Below are 17293 nucleotides of genomic sequence, written 5' to 3' on the forward strand. Positions count from 1 at the left end.
AGTACTTGTGAAAGCAATGCCGAGGTTGTGAGTTCGAGCCTCACCTGGAGCAGATGCTTTGTTAACCTATTTTAACTTGCAGCATAAGGGGGCTTATTTATTTATTTACTTTCTATAGTGCCCTTTATCCGAGGATCCGCAGGGCAGATGGGTCAACCTGGAAAGGGAGTCCATCTAAGAGAAGGAAAACTGATACTGTACTAAACTAAAGCTCTGCTGCCTTGCAGGGTATCTTCGAGAGAAGAAAAGGCTAAGGAGTAAACCCTACAGAAAACAAGAGTGGAGTCCCTAAGTGGGTTCGATGGCGCTTTGTATGCCTCTTGGCAACTCCGGCAGCCAAACTGGTGCCAAACGTATTGCTCTGCTTTCCTCTGGAGGACATCAGTGGGGCAGAGGTAAGGGGGCTCTTGAGGTCTGGGCAGCCCAGTACCTTCATGCATACTGCCCAGGCATGCTCCCACTTTGGTGTTGCTAATGCAGAGGTTTGACTTCACCCCCCAGAGGCCTACTCTTTTGTCTCTTTAGGCCAGGGGTCAGCAAACTTACCGCACCTTGGGCCGGTGCCTCCAGTGCAGCGGGCTGGAAGGCGGGGACACACTATTTCTGGCACACTTCTGGGTCAGAGGAGCACCAGAAATAGCTTGTGTGCATGTGCACAGGCCTCCTCAGACCCGGATGTGCACCAGAAATAACGCTTGCGCATGTGCAAATAATGCTTGCACATGTGCACAAGCTATTTCTGGTGCTCCTCTGACCCAGAAGTGGGCAGCAGTGCAGCACTGGCCACTGCAGGCGGTGGCAGCAGGCGGCGGGGGTCGCCACAGGCCAGATAAATGAGTCCCACGGGCCTTAGTTTGGGGACCCCTGCTCTAGGCAGAAGGATGCAAACATACCACCCTTCAATATAAAAAAAGCGGAACTGCATAAAATAGTAACAGCAGCAACAAAAGCCCAGTACCACAAAATTTAAAAGGTCATAGAATGATTACTTAGGCAAAGGCCTGAAAGAAGAGGAATGTTTTTGCCAGGCGTCTAAAGATATGCAACAGCCACCATTTGAACATTTCTGGCGGAAGCATTCTACAAGCAGGGAATCACAGCTGAAAAGGCCCATTTCCTGTGTTGCCACCTTCCTGACCTATTGTGGATGAGGCACACAAGAATGGTCTGATGGCAGGGTCTGGGTAGGTTCACATGGGGAGAGGCAGTAGTTGAAGTATAGTGGTCCTGAGTTGTTTAAGGGTTTATAGGTCCAATCCAGCACTTTGCATGGGGCTCAGATACTACCGGTAATTGGCAACCAGTACAGTTGGGCCAGGATTAGTGTAATTTGCTGCTCAAAACAGTCTTGTTCCAGTGACCAACCTGACCACTGAATTCTGCACCAGCTGTTTGCAAATGTGCTAGCAGTTTTATTGCTGCACCATTAGGTGGAACTTATGTTACAGAAAGAAGAAAACCAGAAAAAGAAGAATCAGAGCGGAAGAAAAAATTTAAGTAAACAAGAACGATGGCCCGTACGGGGATCGAACCCGCGACCTTGGCGTTATTAGCACCACGCTCTAACCAACTGAGCTAACCGGCCCTCTTGGGAAACATACGACATAATGCCAAATATATGACATCAGAAAGAAGAATTAAGTTCGCATTTATCTTTAAAAAATCCGCAAGATGGAACTAGAGTCAGGTATCGCAAAGGCGGAAGATTAAATTGTGGGGGGGGAAATCTTCCAGCGGACTCATTACAGGATATCCCATCAACTTTAAGCCTTGGTATTTTAGAGTGCAAGGTGGAGTTAAAAACATTGCATAAATTATACTTCTACATTCTAGGACTTTCCAAGTGTATAGGACTTATTAGAAGTGGCTGCATTGCTTCTGGACTAAGGCAAACTAAGCATAATGTTGTAATAGAAAACCCGCGGAATTTTGGGGGGGATAAATGAACGCAATGATCCAAGCCCTCTTTTTGACAAGTTAAGCGGCTCTTAAAAGAGCCTTTGGGTTCAGTATGTATTTGGGAACGAGTCAAAATTACTTGGAGCTGGTGTACTTGGTGACGGCCTTGGTGCCCTCGGAGACGGCGTGCTTGGCTAGCTCTCCGGGCAGCAGGAGTCGGACGGCGGTCTGGATCTCCCGGGAGGTGATGGTGGAGCGCTTGTTGTAGTGCGCCAGGCGGGAAGCCTCGGCCGCGATGCGCTCGAAGATGTCGTTGACGAAGGAGTTCATGATGCTCATGGCCTTGGAGGAGATGCCCGTGTCCGGGTGGACCTGCTTGAGCACCTTGTAGACGTAGATGGAGTAGCTCTCCTTGCGGCTCTTCTTGCGCTTCTTGTCGCCTTTCTTCTGCGTCTTGGTGACGGCCTTCTTGCTGCCCTTCTTGGCGGCAGGAGCAGACTTTGCTGGTTCCGGCATTGTAAAAGCACCTATTTCCCTTTCAGCTGCAAAGAAATGGTACGCGGCATGTGTTCAGACCATTCAATTTATAGCAGCAGGATGCAATTAGCATATTCAGCTTCAATGATTCTTATTGGTTAACAACTAGAAGCTACCCAATCGCATCTTCTCATTTTAAGGCGCCCACTTCAAATTTCAAGCTGCTACTTCCTTTGATCCTATTGGACAGGCTCCGACCTGTCCAACCAATGGACTAAAAGAAAAGACTCGAGATTCCCATTCGCTAGTTAAGTCACATGGTTTTAAAGCACTACCCAATAGGAATTCACAATTACAAGCCGGCGGCACGGATAAATATCGAGGAAGAAGCTGCTTCAGAGCTATTCTTGCTCGAACTTTGGCAGTGAAGCAGCGACTGAACTTAAGGAAGAAAAAATGTCTGGTCGTGGCAAGCAAGGTGGAAAAGTCAGGGCTAAGGCCAAGACTCGCTCTTCTCGTGCTGGACTCCAGTTCCCCGTGGGTCGTGTGCACCGTCTTCTGCGCAAAGGGAACTACGCAGAGCGCGTCGGAGCCGGAGCGCCCGTCTACTTGGCTGCTGTGCTGGAGTACCTGACTGCTGAGATCCTGGAGTTGGCCGGCAACGCTGCCCGGGACAACAAGAAGACCAGGATCATCCCTCGCCACTTGCAGCTCGCCATCCGCAACGACGAGGAGCTGAACAAGCTCCTGGGCAAAGTCACCATTGCTCAAGGAGGCGTTCTCCCCAACATCCAGGCTGTGCTGTTGCCCAAGAAAACCGAGAGCCACAAAGCTAAGAGCAAGTGAAGCTCTTCTCAAGGAATCCCAAAATCCAAAGGCTCTTTTAAGAGCCACCCACAACTTCAGCGAAAGAGCTAGTTATCTCTAGTATAAGCTACCGATTCAAATATTTCTTTGTTAGTTCTCAAGCACATTTCAAGAATATGCACATCACAGCCGGAAAGCCTATCAAGTTACATATTTGCTAGGTTCACATTTATCTTGCAATTCTGAATAAGGCATGCTGTATATAATGACATGCTAACCCTATTTGTGTAATCCCAAGTAAGCAAAGCTAAATGGGAAAGAACGGGTTAAAATATCTCTACAAGTGTGGGTGGGGAGTGGCTACCCAAAACTGCAGTGATAGAAAGTTAATCGTATGCAGTACATAAGGATAGGGCACCTGGAGCCTTGTGACCAAAAGCAGTCCTCTAGGCATCTCTTTCTGGCCCTGGAGACTTTACCCCAGTAAATACCCTTTATGAGACCTGTTTTGCACCCTCCGTGAGTGTTTTGGCCTTGCTGGAATGAGTCTTGCGCTTCCTGCTTGACTGGATGTAGGCCATAGTGTTGTGCAAGTGGGTGTGGAATTTAATGCTCTGTTTAAAGGTAACATTCACATTTGTTCCTCTGTCTACTTTTGCCTCTGGTGCTCTACATCCATGGCATGTGGCCACCCAGAAGTTGTCCACAAGAAAATGAAGAAGCCCTCAGGCTGAAAAAGGTTCCCCGCACCTGTTGCTCATCAAGAAATTATTGTAGAGGCAGGAAGGTTTCCTTCAGAGTTTAATTAGTTATTTTGCCAAAAGGACAAGAACAAGATCTGCCCAAACAAATGCAAGAACACCATAAAGTCTGGCATCACTTTTTGGAGAATTGTGTGTGTGTGTGTAAAATCAGGAAACTACCTATAGAGAACTGCAGCTTGAGAAGGAAATTGCAGACAAGCTGAATGAATTTCTGTGCTCCAATCTTCACTGAGAGAGGCACAGGTCAGATACCTCTGCCTTTACCAACTTTTGCAGGAAGAGGTATCTGAAGTACTGAGGCAAATAGTGGTGGCAAGACCATTTACTTTACTGGTAAATTTAGCGGGGGGGGGGCACACCAAGAAATGACCATCCAGCCAAAAGTTCTCAAAGAACTCAAATATGAAATTGCTCATCTTCTAACAATGATACATTTGTTTTCCCCTAAGATGAGCCTCCATACCAGAGGACTGAAAATGGGCCAGTATAATGACACTTTAAACCAAGAAAACAAGGAATCCAGGCAAGATCCTAAACCAGCTCATCTCAGTCTCACATGACCTGGCAACACCATGTAAATTAAGGCATCAAAAATAGTGGTGTGACTCAAGCACTATTTTAAAGGCTTGTTTTCCTTCTGGCAGGCTTAGGCCAGTTTGCAAGCAGCATCCTTGCTCCAAAATGGAGTCTGGTTGGGGTGTACTTAACCCTTGCTTCACTTAACTTTACACCAGCTTCTTGTGAATAGGATTACAGCATAGGTCAAAGGTAGATGGAAGTTCAGTTTGCTCTAGCAGGGTTTTTCTTAAGTTCAAGACTCATGGATAGCCATCTGCCAGGGATTCTTCACCTGCATGTTAGGGGGTTGGACTGGATGACCCTTTGGGTCCCTTCAAACTCTACAATTCTATGAATGATCAGTATTGTGAAAGATAAGAGGTATGCTATCCAAGAGGGTCAGTTGTTTGTTTCGCTTACTGCTGAAAGGAAAGAAGCCACAGCTTTTGAACAATGATTACTCTTTCACAGTACAAAGTGGAAAGAAATGGTGCTGGTACTAGGCTAGGGACCTACTGGTTTCTTATATTTGGCACGAACTACAGAGAAATCACATTCCTGATTGCTGACCTTGCTTCTTATATTGCTTCTCTCTCTGCACTGATTGGTTACTCTCGTTTCCTTCCCGCCCCGTCTAAATTTAGGACTGTAATCTACTTGGGTGGTGGGGGTGAGGCAAAGATTTGTCTGTGTCTGTAAACTGTAACCATATACCAGAATGGTTCTATGTGCAGAAATAGATTTGCCATCTGCCTTATGGAGGGCTTCCTTGTAAAGCAAAGACAGGTTTTTGCTTAAAGTGGGGGCGGAGACCCATTTCACAAAATAGCAAGGCTGAATGGATAGGAGCCAAAATGTAGTCATTAGAAGGGGCGGGGTGGTTTTGAAATCCTGCCCAATCCCTGCATAGTTTGGGAAATTCGAACTCTGCAACGGTTCCATTCATCTCTTCCAGCCAATCAGCGGGCAGCCAGCTGCCTATAAATATCCGGCCATGGAACTTTCGCTTTACTTTATCTGTTGTTTCGTTTGTGGGGACTTGCGGCGTTTTGGGTTGTTTTTTATTCTTCTTTTGGGAGCAATGGCCCGCACGAAGCAGACGGCTCGCAAGTCGACTGGCGGGAAGGCGCCTCGCAAGCAGCTGGCGACCAAAGCCGCCCGGAAGAGCGCGCCGGCCACGGGCGGAGTGAAGAAGCCTCACCGCTACCGGCCGGGCACCGTGGCGCTGCGCGAGATCCGCCGCTACCAGAAGTCGACGGAGCTGCTGATCCGCAAGCTGCCTTTCCAGCGCCTGGTGCGCGAGATCGCGCAGGACTTCAAGACGGACCTGCGCTTCCAGAGCTCGGCCGTGATGGCTCTGCAGGAGGCGAGCGAGGCTTACCTGGTGGGCCTCTTCGAGGACACCAACCTGTGCGCCATCCACGCCAAGCGCGTCACCATCATGCCCAAGGACATCCAGCTCGCCAGGCGCATCCGCGGAGAGAGGGCCTGAGAAGCGCCCGCCTGCGTCCCCAGAACACGAATCCTGTTTCACCACAAAGGCTCTTTTAAGAGCCACCACATGGTCTTGGAAAAGAGCTCGCACGATGCTAAATTACCTTTTGCAGCTTTCCGGCACGTCGTAGGTTAGTAAGGGCAACTAACAGTAACTGGGAAGTTAACAAAGTTCTCATAGTTTGATACAAACTATGAGAATGACCATGGAAATGGGAAACTTGACACTTAAAGGCTCTTTTAAGAACTTTGTAAAAGGTACCTGGGAAGCCCGGAAAAGGGAATGGTACTGTTTACCTGGCGATGGCTTTATCCTTTTACTTGTTAAGGGAAATGCTAATCCCACCCCTTGGGATTGAGATATGCTTCGCTATTTCATTGTTTCTTTGTATAGATAGTCTTTTATTCCGCTTATCCTAACTGAATAATACCGTCCCTAAATAATTAAGATTGAAGAAGTTTAGAGGTGCCGTTTACAGTAGGACTGCATTCAGAAAGTCACACATTACTCGATTCATCGTGTTGAGTTGAAGTTGACTGCTTAACGGAGGCTCCCAAGGGGAAGATGCATTTGTTTGATTTGGGCACCATCAGAGCAGGGCCATTCCTCGTCCACCTAGAGAGGGAGGCTGCTTCTTTCAAGATGGCGAATTCTAAGCTTGTGTAACATTTAAAGTAGGGATTTTAAATTCAAAAGATATTTTAACACATTAGTTAAGCAGCTTTATGTCTAATAAACCTCACCATTCATAATTCTTATAGAATCCGCTCAATTTCATTGGCTATGTTCTGGAAAATACGCAAGTTACATTGTAATCCTACCGCGTTTATTCAATATGAAACCACCTTAAAAGAATACTGCAAAAAACCACACCCTTTTGAAGTAGTGGAGTATCGAAGCACTTTTTAAGTACCGGAGTTGAACCTATTTGTTTCGTGCTTGACGAGGTGGCCGAGTGGTTAAGGCGATGGACTGCTAATCCATTGTGCTTTGCACGCGTGGGTTCGAATCCCACCTTCGTCGGTATACCGTTTTTGTTGGTTCACCTTTTGTTAAATCAGAAGCACAGTCCCATGTGCGCATTTTTAGAAAATGTAAAGCTGAACTTCAGTCTTGAGATCACAGGCCCTCATCAGAAATGCTGGCATATATTAGAACATCCCACATACACGTTGATAGGTAGTTTCTTGCACAGGTAAAACGTATTGTGCAACACAGTATGTCAAGTATGCTGTCTGTGCTATTTTGAATGGCTTAAAAACAAACAAACCATGGCATGATTATATTCAGGTAGGTAGCCCTGCTGGTCTCAGTCGAAATATATATAAAAAATTAAAAAATCGTCCAGTTGCACCTTAGAGAGAGGCCAACTAAGTTTATTCTTGGTATAAGCTTGATATAAGCTTGATATGGTCAGGAAGTGTAGAAACGTGATGTCACTCGTTTGCCATTAACTAGTGGAAGAAAGTAATTTTAAAAGATGTATGAAGAGGCATAGGGTGGAAGAAAAGTTAAGAACGCCCGAGCAGGGACTTGAACCCTGGACCCTCAGATTAAAAGTCTGATGCTCTACCGACTGAGCTACCCGGGCTCTGCAAAGTACTGTTCCAAATCAGCTAGAAAAAACAGGAAGTCCCTCTTTACACCTGATCCAAACACTGTTGGGCATTTGAGTGGCTGCTCAGCCTAAACCTGGCAGAGGGAAAAGAAGCCTTTACATTAGTGCTTTATGGGGGGTTGCCAGATTATGTGGGTAAACTGAATAGACTGAAGATTCAACCTAAGTCCCCCACATTCCTGTGCCAACCACACCTCAGAAAAACTCTGCCTATCTAATTTACAGTAAAGTGGTGGTTCATAAAGAATTTCTATTTTTTAAAAAAAAAATTATTCAAAATTATAACAAGACATATTATCCAAAAACATATCATCCTTGTCACCCCCCATTCCCCCCCCCAAAATCCACCCACCCCCGACTTCCCTCAGTTCCAGTCTTTGGTTTCTCTAAGAATGCTGTTTTCTGCATGTTCCAAAGTTGTATAGATCCTCAAACTATTTAGCTGAATATTATCAATAAAAAGTTTGTGAATGTTTATTCAAAACCTGCCAAGGAGTCCAGTTCGCTTTGTTGCGTCTTCAGATACTTTGTAAAGGGTTCCCATTCATCCTTAAAGTCACAGTTATTCTTGTCCCTTAGCTTATATGTCAGTTTTACCAGTTCTGCATAGTCCGTCAATTTTTCTTGCCATGATTCTTTAGTTGGGGTTTCTTCAGTCTTCCATCCTTGTGCTACCAGAACTCTCGCGGCCGTTGTTGCATACATGAAGATGTTTTTCAACTTTTTTGGCAGGTCTTTCCCTACAACCCCCAACAAAAATGCCTCGGGTTTTTAAACAAATGTTAAATGGAACATTTTCTTCAATTCGTTGTATATCATTTCCCAAAAATTTTTAATTACCTTACAATCCCACCACATATGATAAAATGTCCGCTCCTTTTTCTTACACTTCCAACATATATTTGAACTAGTTTTGTACATTTTCCCTAACTGCATTGGTGTTGTGTACCATCTGTACATCATCTTCATGTAATTCTCCTTCAAAAGGGAGCAATCTGTAAATTTTAAGTCAGTTTTCCATAATTGTTCCCAATCATCCATCATAATATTGTGACCTACATCTTGTGCCCATTTAATCATAACTGATTTTACCTCTTCATCTTTTCTCTCCCATTCTAATAGTATGCTGTATGCGGCCTTCAGTAGTTTCACTTTCCCTTCAGTCACTTCCGTTTGAAACCTAGATCTAGTATAACTAAATCCTTTCTTGCTGTCTTCTTTATGTGTTTCATGTAGTTGTCGATAATGCAACCAACTCTGAAAGTGGTCTTTGATCTCATCATAATCTGGTTCATAAAGAATTGCTAAACCATGTAATTAGAAACTTGCTATATAAGGTAAAAGCCTCAGTGCCTAGGGCTTGCCGATCGAAAGGTCGGCGGTTCGAATCCCCGTGGCGGGGTGCGCTCCCGCTGCTCGGTCCCAGCGCCTGCCAACCTAGCAGTTCGAAAGCACCCCCGGGTGCAAGTAGATAAATAGGGACCGCTTACTGGCGGGAAGGTAAACGGCGTTTCGGTGTGCTGCGCTGGCTCGCCAGATGCAGCTTTGTCACGCTGGCCACGTGACCCGGAAGTGTCTGCGGACAGCGCTGGCCCTCGGCCTCTTGAGTGAGATGGGCGCACAACCCCAGAGTCTGTCAAGACTGGCCCATACGGGCAGGGGTACCTTTACCTTATATAAGGTCTGGGTGAGACATAGAAGGCTGACAGAACCGAAAATCCCATGGTGGGTATCACCATTAGAAGTGTATATCTGTAAAAAAGAAAAATACAACAGGAAGATTGGCGACATACCAGCAGTTCCTAAAGAAGGAACAGGGCCAATTAAAGCTAAGACCATACGAAGAGGTGACCCAATACTGTACCACATGGTTACAATATCACCAAATTGCCCAAATATTCAATCAGGACAAAATAATAGGGTTTGAAAAAGAAGAATCAAAATTACAAAAAGTATTATTACAAAATCCAAAAAAGAGCATATTCAAAATGTATAACCTATTATTAGAATGGGAGTTAAAGGATGAAGAAGTAAAAGAAGTTATGATCAAATGGGCATGCATTTATACAATTTGGTTATACAATTCGGCTGGACCAATGGGAGAAATTATAGAAATGTGATATTAAATTTATGGCATGTTATACAATTAGGGAAAATTTGATGAAAATGATGTACCAATGGTTCTTGACTCCGGTAAAATTGGCCAAATTTTACAAATTAAAATCAAATACCTGTTGGAGATGCAAGAAAGAAATAGGAACAATGTTTCAAATGTGGTGGGAATGCCGACCTTTTAAACAATTTTGGAATGAAATATATGAGGAAATCAAAAAGATGTTTAAAATATATTTTAGTAAAAAACTGGAGGCATTCCTTTTAGGTATAATCACAAACGATATTCCTGGCATTCAACGAAAAGTATTCCTCTATGCAACAACAGCTGCCAGGATGCTCATTGCAAAAAAATTGGAAAGGGGGGGAAATCCCATCAATGAAAGAATGGCAAATCAAATTTTGTGAATATATCTATTTGGCAAGCTTCACAACATTCTTAAGGGGACAATCAGATTAAAAATTAGTAAAAGAATGGGATTGTGTTAAAGAATATATGAAAAAACATTGTTCTGGAGTACGTATATCGGTATGTAATGAATGAAGCTTTGCAGGGTTAAAGAAATTGAAAAATGGTGCAAGAGGTATAAAGATAGAGGTAATCTACACTAGACACAACAATACAGAAAGATTAAAAACTATGAGGTCTCAGAACAAAGGAAGGAAGTCAATACGTGTATATGTACGTAACGATTAATATGATGATATGGTTTTCTTTGTAGGTGTGGTTTTTCTTTTTGTGTTCTTCTTTCTTTCTTTTTTGTTTTGCTTTGTCTTGTTTTTCTGCTTTGTTTCGGACTTTAATCTATTTTTAAAAATAATAAAAATTAGAACAAAAACTCTTTTGCATCAGCCAGGATGAGCAAGTCCCAACAATGCATCTTAGGGCCAGGGTTGGGGATTTAATACTGAGATTCATTGCATGCTAAACTGCTGATCCTGGCAGATCTTGCCATAGGATGACCCCTTATTCTAGTAACAGCCAGCATTCTACACCCTACATTTTTGTTGGAATGCAGTTGTGCTAAGGTAATATTTTCCAATGGTATACTTTCATGCAATTAAACATGGCACTGCCCCATAAAAAGGAAACTAGAGCTTTCAAGTGGCAAAAGCAATTTTAAAAGGGGCTTCGAAGACGGCATCACACTGTACAAATGTAGCATTTAACGCTTGTGTTTGTTTATACATGATGTACAGAATGCAATAAAAACAGCAAACCAACAATTAAAAAGGACACAGACAATAACAGCAGATTTAATAAAAATTCCCAGGAGAAACACATGGCAGAGAACTTTTTATCCATCTGTTGAAGCCTATTGGAACAAAAATATCCTCAATTGTTTCTGGTTCACAACAATTTGTAATGTGAATGACTTATGAGTTATAAAAGCCAATGATCTCCCCGTCGGGGAATCGAACCCCGGTCTCCCGCGTGACAGGCGGGGATACTTACCACTATACTAACGAGGAGTTAGTAATAACCTTTCTTGATCTCAATAAATGGAGGGGGGAAAAGGTTACCCTCCCATAACCAGCCAGTTTAAACTAGCACGTTTCTACTCGATTCTACACGGACATGCATGCCAATTACCTTAAGCAGTACGCCTGCAATTCACCTGCAAAACACTCTTTGTGAGAAACATATTTTTTTCTTACTATTTCAGGGAAGCTTATACAAGCAGTAACCTACAGCACTTTTAGAGGGAAAACTCCCTAGTCTTCAGTAATAGATATGTATAGTGGTTTGACTGTAGTTGATGAGCGCTGCGTGGAAAGTAAGGAGTAACAAAACACCTGTCCGGCACCACAAGGTATTTTAAGATGCTTGCCTAAAACGGAAGAAGTTTTTTGACTATTTAAGCAAAGACGATTTCAGGAAAAGAAAAGAAAGCATCGTAGTCGGCAGGATTCGAACCTGCGCGGGGAGACCCCAATGGATTTCTAGTCCATCGCCTTAACCACTCGGCCACGACTACTTGTTAAAGCACACACACCCCTTACGTCTTAAACTTTCGCAATAAAGAGTTCCGCTGTACTTTTGCTCCAACTTATTTTCTTCGTCTCCACGACTCTCGGCGTGTTCTGTGTTACACAGGTTTCTTTAGGCCCAAATACAGTCACTTTAAGAAGAAGAAAAGAAGTCAGAAGCAGGAAGTCCAATTTAGAACCATTAACTTAAGAAAATTATGGGCCAGGATTGGACTTCAACTCCCATCGATCCCAGACAACATGGCCAATGTTGAGGGACAATGAGTGTGGCATAGGTTAACAGCATCTGGAGAACCACAAATTCCCGGTCCCAGCATGTACAGTATCTTGTCTTCCAGCCTCCAATTGGCCTTTCTCAGTTTATTTGATGACATAGGCACCTAATTATTTATTTGCTGATGGTTTCCAGTCTTACGGAAATTATGGGGGGGGGCACATCGTTAAAGTTGTTAAATGTTTCAAATATTATGCACAAATGTATCCTTTTGACTTGACAGCTCAGGGAAGTTACCTAGCTTTAACAATCATATAAAATCAACTCCTTTGCCAGTTTCCTCCATTTCAACACTATTTTGGTCTTGGAAAAACCCCAAGCATGAGGACATATATACACACCTCCTACCCCAAGAAGTGCCCAGAGGTGACAATTGCTGAGCTGATTGTTGGCCAAGGGAAGCCAAATCTCATCACCAGACTTGCCAAGGCGTCCAGACATGCAAAGGAAGTTCTATTGTACTTTGGGAGGTGGGACTTCAGAGGTGTTTGCCTATGCTAATCTTATACCTGGGTCTTGCCCTGACATGTCTGCTTATGCTAATCTTGTAGCAAGGACTTGTCTGGACATGTTTGCCAAGGTTAAACTAGTGTAACCCCTGTCTACCCCTCCCCTTTTGTGGCATGTCAGTGATGTAGCAATGATGTATCAATGATGCTGTACGAACTGTATTCTGGGATATGGTGGGAAAGTTTTAAAAGTCATTGTCACCCCATCCTCGGGGTTCAAAATTCCTCTTTGAACCTGTTGTGCAATAAACTTTGGTCTACAGCTATTTGCTCCGGTTGGTGGCTGGGCTCCTTCCTTTATTCCGCAGGGACCTGTGGGCTCTGCCTGATGAGCTGGGTGACTGAGCAGCCTCGCACCTAGATTTTTCTGTGACACCAGTCTGGAGTTAGCAGTAGAGTGGAAATCTCAAGGTGCTCCAGCTCGTTGTAATTCCCATTTGTACTGCCTTGGCAGGTACTATGAAGGGTTTGGAAGCTAATGAAAGGGTTGAGAATCTGTGGCACTTCAGATGTTGTTGGATTCCCCAGCTCCTATAACCCCAACTCTGCCCTGCCACACGCACAGCCACAATGACTTTGCAAGCCGATTTAAAATTTGTGTGGGGAAGTCAGAATATGAACATCGATTCTGCAGTTATGAAACTAGGCTAAGAAATGGTGGGATTTGAGCTGGTACCCTAACTACCCTTACCCTTACCAGATCTCATAGGTGAACCTTCCCTATGTCACCATCTATTAATGTATCTTCTTGGGAAACCAAGACTAAATGTGCAACTCTGAAAGAATATAGTGGGAAGACATCTGTAAACAACAACCTCAATTGTCAACATTCCTATTGGCTTTGGTGGGCCAGGAGGCTCCCCCTGACACTACTGCCCTCTAACTCTTCTTGACTGAGGCCTTGGCTGTGTGGGCAGCAGTGCCTGTGGGGACTGGTGGCACCTCTTCAGTCATGCTTGTCCAGGGCAAGGTAAGAAAGTATCAAGTATGGTGAATGGGCCGGTATTATAGGGCATCAATGGCACTCCCATTGGTGTGTTTTGGTGCCTTCTTTTCAAGGATCAGAAGTAGCTCCTGCCTCATCTCAACCCTGGGCTCCTTGCCCTGCACAAGGCTGTGAAATCATTCAACCCAGCTGTGCCTAATTGCTCTGTTCCCAGATGCTCTTCAAAAGGACCATCCACCCTCCAGCTGCATTGGTGTGTGGTTCCCAAAGAGAAGAAAAGGAGTCTATAATGGGAACAGAAATCCAAGGGTGGATGTCCGAAGAAAGCCTCTGAATGTGGAAAGTGCTACTTTCTAGTTTTAAAATGCCTGATTCCTTCCCCAGGATGATTCTGAAACTTCTAAGCTTATATCTCCAGAAGATCCTGAAGTCTGAGAGTGAAGAATCCAGTGCTTGGCCAAATCTTGCAATTAGAGGCGATATGTGAAAGAATCAACATGAATACAGGGGGCAGAGGTCTCAGAGAACATGATGGTTAACTAGGGTGCAGAAAATGGGTTCAGATTGGTTGAGAGATGGTACCTTCTGAGGACTAAAGGTTATTCCCCTACACATAATTCCATTCCTTTTGCTTTGGGGAATTTATTTCACAAATCTAGCAAGGCCACAGTCTTGATTTGTGACTTGTGAGCCCCTCCTCACCTTCTCTTGTTATATTTGTGTATTTCCTAGTATATTTCCAGGACCCTGTGCAAAATTTGCAAATATGCTTGTAAGATTCCCTGAGAATGAACACAGGGCCATAATCGATCGGGGATTGGAGTGGGCTTTGCCTATTCCACAACAACAAAATCCCAGGTAAAGCGTGCCATCTCTCCCCTTACACAGAGATGCACACCACAGGACAAAAGCCAACCATTCATGAATGAATGAGAAACTGAAGGGCAGAGTATGTGGGGACACACACACCCCTGGTCTCCCACCTGCTGACCTATAGCTGGACTAAACAAACCTGCCTTTTCGCTCTTACCTGAATGCAACCACTGCTCTTTTTTTTGGTTAAGGCTAAGCTGGATCATGTGACAGAATGCTGGTGCAATACTGAAGCCTTTTAACATTTCCAGTGTAGAAAGATCAAAAGGCTGCAAAACCCTTAGCAAGCTTCCCTGGGAATAAACCCCACTCAACTCACTGGAACGCAAGTAGACATCATGATTAGGATTGCAGCCTAAGAGAATTGCGGCTCATCATATTTGACAGGAAAGTACAATTAAATAATTGATTCAGGACTGTTAGTGTACATGGAGATTTCATTGCTGCAGCTGGGAGCATTTATACTGAAAAAAGTAGGAGATGTGTAATTATTGTATAGTTTTTCAGCAATAATGGCACATACCTATCCCTGCCTACCCCAATCTAAATATAGCAGAATGCCATTTTCTATATTTCTATCATTTGATGTGAAAAGCAATGTCGGTGTGTTTGGGAAATCAAATGGCAAGTGAGATTTTTAAAAATCTGGATGTTTACACTGGATTTTTGTACTGTATATGGGTGTAAACTGAGACATGCTTTCTTATGTTGAGAAGTCCTTTCAAGTTGCTCTCCCGACCATCAAGAATCCTTGTCTGATGCAAAAAAAAGCCCGCAGCACAAGCTTATTTATTCATTTGTTGTACACCTCCTTTCTGCCAGGACACCCAAGGGAGTTTGCATTTTTAAAACACTAAAACCATTATTTTCATGGCCTGTACACTGCAGCTACCTCCCCCATGCCCTGAGAGAGACATGTATGCATTGCATAAAATAATCACAGCATGCACTTTGGCTTCTGCCTGGATAATGTATTAACTTCAGAAAATCAATGGGCTGCTGGAAAGATAAAAAGCGCTGAGTTCAGAGAATGGCATGTGGGCTCGATTGCAATAAAATCCTCTTGATGTACATTTACCACTGACAGAGGTCCTTGCGTATCTGCTAGATACATCTGTCAAGAGAAGAGACAGTCATACGCCTAAGATTCCCAGTGATTTCTTAAGTGAGGTTAGTATGTAAAGGCGCCATGGCTTAGATGGTCAAAGCGCCTGTCTAGTAAACAGGAGATCCTGGGTTCGAATCCCAGTGGTGCCTTCTTTATTTTCCTCCTGATCCAAATATCAGAGTTGAGATGAGTAAGATTCATTTCTGTGGCCGGCAGAGCCTCCTGTAATTTCGAACCTTGTAAAAACCAGCGACAACAATGCATGACAGTCACCGCAGAATTGCAATGCAGAGAACAAAGCTAAGCAAAGCAACACGGCTGGAAATGATTAAGGCATTTTGCTGCTATTGCACCTTGAGATAATCAGAGATGAAGAGTGCAATCTTACGCACGTCTGCTCGGAAATACGTCCTGTTGAGATCAGTAGCACTTACTCCCGGCTGGGTGAATAGAGGATTTCAGCCTGAACCGCAGAGAGGCTTCTCTTACGGGAGCGGTGGGGGTGAAACCAGAAAGGACAGTCCCCCCACTCCGCCTTAACAGCTATAGGATCTTTTTGTAAAAGGAGTGAAAGCTATGGATCACCGTGGTTCCATGGTGTAATGGTTAGCACTCTGGACTCTGAATCCAGCGATCCGAGTTCAAATCTCGGTGGAACCTAACTTTTTAATGTTATTTATATATATATATACACGTATATACAGTAGTATGCAGTATAAAAAGCGAGCTTTGCCTTTAGCACTGAATCTCCCCTGCATATTTTTGGTAGTCAGAGGTCTACTGTTATGGGAATGAAAGATGTGGTAGATTTTAGCTGCCATCCTCTCACAGAATCGATACGCCCTAAGAACATTGTGCCGTCCAATGATTTTAAAAGATCCACGTAACTAAGCGCACTTGTGCACTGGTCTCTGATGGGAGCTTAGTAGCTAGTGATTTATTTAAGTACGCAGTTCTGTTGCGGCCGCACACCCATCTTCAGCTACCAAGATTATCAAATGTTTCAAGCGGGCAACAAGACCCTGGCTTCCCCCCCTTTATGTGAAAACACTAAATAAACAAAGAAAGCATGCTTGAATAAATGAGGTACACTAATAGAAGGCATAAATATTGGTCTCCCCGTCGGGGAATCGAACCCCGGTCTCCCGCGTGACAGGCGGGGATACTTACCACTATACTAACGAGGAACGCCTTGTTAATAACTTTCACCCCTCACTATCTATATAAATGACCGTAGCCTCTAATTCATTGATTTAATTAAAAAACCCCATTCTAAACCTTCTCATATCGCAGCGATCTACTTCATCCCTTTACATTTCCTGACTGTTTTGAGCTTTTAACTCGGGAGTACTATTTTCATGCAAAATATTATTTTGATAGGGATATTAAAAAAAATACAGTTCTAGGGTTAGGCAGATGAAAGGAATACTATGAAAGGCTTCTGTACTATACTCTCTGGGCTGAAACCCTTACAGTAGTACGGTACTGACGGCAGCGACGCGGACTTATAAAAAATATTGGGGGGGCCCGGGAAAGCTCATGAATAATAAATAAGCTCATGAATATGCAAATAAAGTGGCGCCGCCTCCTCGTGAGCGAATAGGGGAGAGCGTGCTGCGCCTATTAATCAGCTCCAAAGGAAATTGGGTGGAGCTTTTGCTCGGGAGGGAGGGCAGGAGGCATGCAGCCCGCCCCCCCTGTGCATTTTGGGCTGGGGGAGGGGCGGCGATGGCGCTCTGCTGGAGGGGCGCCGGAGATTATTGGGGGGGCGGAGCCCCCCCAAACGAATTTTTGAGGGGGCTCGGGCCCCCTCAAGCCCCATGGAGTCGGCGCCTATGACTGACGGCTAAAACCTATCCAG

The 17293-nt window shown here is 44.3% G+C and overlaps 3 protein-coding genes and 9 non-coding genes across 12 annotated transcripts in view; 6 read left to right on the forward strand and 6 right to left on the reverse strand.

Annotated features, from left to right (window-relative positions):
• Nucleotides 1-52, forward strand: part of TRNAI-UAU (transfer RNA isoleucine (anticodon UAU)) — a 94-nt gene extending 42 nt beyond the window's left edge. The window contains exon 2 of the tRNA in view: nt 17-52. This is a non-coding gene — a tRNA (tRNA-Ile). The remainder of the gene's footprint in view (nt 1-16) is intronic.
• Nucleotides 1-6143, forward strand: part of LOC128399056 (uncharacterized) — a 13711-nt gene extending 7568 nt beyond the window's left edge. The window contains exons 3-5 of the mRNA XM_053360314.1: nt 2098-2292; nt 2908-3174; nt 5461-6143. Of these exons, the coding sequence (XP_053216289.1) occupies nt 2098-2292; nt 2908-3174; nt 5461-5997 (999 nt within the window). The 3' untranslated portion in view covers nt 5998-6143. The remainder of the gene's footprint in view (nt 1-2097; nt 2293-2907; nt 3175-5460) is intronic.
• TRNAI-AAU (transfer RNA isoleucine (anticodon AAU)) lies at nt 1512-1585 on the reverse strand. Its single transcript has one exon. It is a non-coding gene; the product is annotated as a tRNA-Ile (tRNA).
• LOC128399630 (histone H2B 1/2/3/4/6-like) lies at nt 1978-2435 on the reverse strand. The gene has a single exon (XM_053361253.1). It carries the CDS (start codon nt 2413-2415, stop codon nt 2035-2037), a length of 381 nt encoding a protein of 126 aa, XP_053217228.1. The 5' UTR covers nt 2416-2435; the 3' UTR covers nt 1978-2034.
• LOC128399625 (histone H2A.J) lies at nt 2799-3341 on the forward strand. The gene has a single exon (XM_053361246.1). The coding sequence runs from the start codon at nt 2833-2835 to the stop codon at nt 3220-3222; it is 390 nt and encodes a 129-aa protein (XP_053217221.1). The 5' UTR covers nt 2799-2832; the 3' UTR covers nt 3223-3341.
• A 798-nt stretch (nt 6144-6941) lies between the features above and the next one.
• Nucleotides 6942-7023, forward strand: TRNAS-GCU (transfer RNA serine (anticodon GCU)). Its single transcript has one exon. It is a non-coding gene; the product is annotated as a tRNA-Ser (tRNA).
• Nucleotides 7024-7518: 495 nt separating this feature from the next.
• On the reverse strand, nt 7519-7591 carry TRNAK-UUU (transfer RNA lysine (anticodon UUU)). Its single transcript has one exon. It is a non-coding gene; the product is annotated as a tRNA-Lys (tRNA).
• Nucleotides 7592-11131: 3540 nt separating this feature from the next.
• On the reverse strand, nt 11132-11203 carry TRNAD-GUC (transfer RNA aspartic acid (anticodon GUC)). Its single transcript has one exon. It is a non-coding gene; the product is annotated as a tRNA-Asp (tRNA).
• Nucleotides 11204-11627: 424 nt separating this feature from the next.
• On the reverse strand, nt 11628-11709 carry TRNAS-AGA (transfer RNA serine (anticodon AGA)). The gene has a single exon. It is a non-coding gene; the product is annotated as a tRNA-Ser (tRNA).
• Nucleotides 11710-15507: 3798 nt separating this feature from the next.
• Nucleotides 15508-15581, forward strand: TRNAT-AGU (transfer RNA threonine (anticodon AGU)). The gene has a single exon. It is a non-coding gene; the product is annotated as a tRNA-Thr (tRNA).
• A 439-nt stretch (nt 15582-16020) lies between these two features.
• TRNAQ-CUG (transfer RNA glutamine (anticodon CUG)) lies at nt 16021-16092 on the forward strand. The gene has a single exon. It is a non-coding gene; the product is annotated as a tRNA-Gln (tRNA).
• Nucleotides 16093-16547: 455 nt separating this feature from the next.
• Nucleotides 16548-16619, reverse strand: TRNAD-GUC (transfer RNA aspartic acid (anticodon GUC)). The gene has a single exon. It is a non-coding gene; the product is annotated as a tRNA-Asp (tRNA).
• Nucleotides 16620-17293: the final 674 nt, after the last annotated feature.

The sequence above is a fragment of the Podarcis raffonei genome, chromosome 13 (assembly GCF_027172205.1).
Source record: "Podarcis raffonei isolate rPodRaf1 chromosome 13, rPodRaf1.pri, whole genome shotgun sequence".
Lineage (NCBI taxonomy): Eukaryota > Metazoa > Chordata > Lepidosauria > Squamata > Lacertidae > Podarcis > Podarcis raffonei.

Bases quoted from the DNA above. Each gene is read 5' to 3' on its own strand.
- LOC128399630 (XM_053361253.1), bottom strand. From the start codon at position 2,415: ATGCCGGAACCAGCAAAGTCTGCTCCTGCCGCCAAGAAGGGCAGCAAG.
- LOC128399625 (XM_053361246.1), top strand. From the start codon at position 2,833: ATGTCTGGTCGTGGCAAGCAAGGTGGAAAAGTCAGGGCTAAGGCCAAG.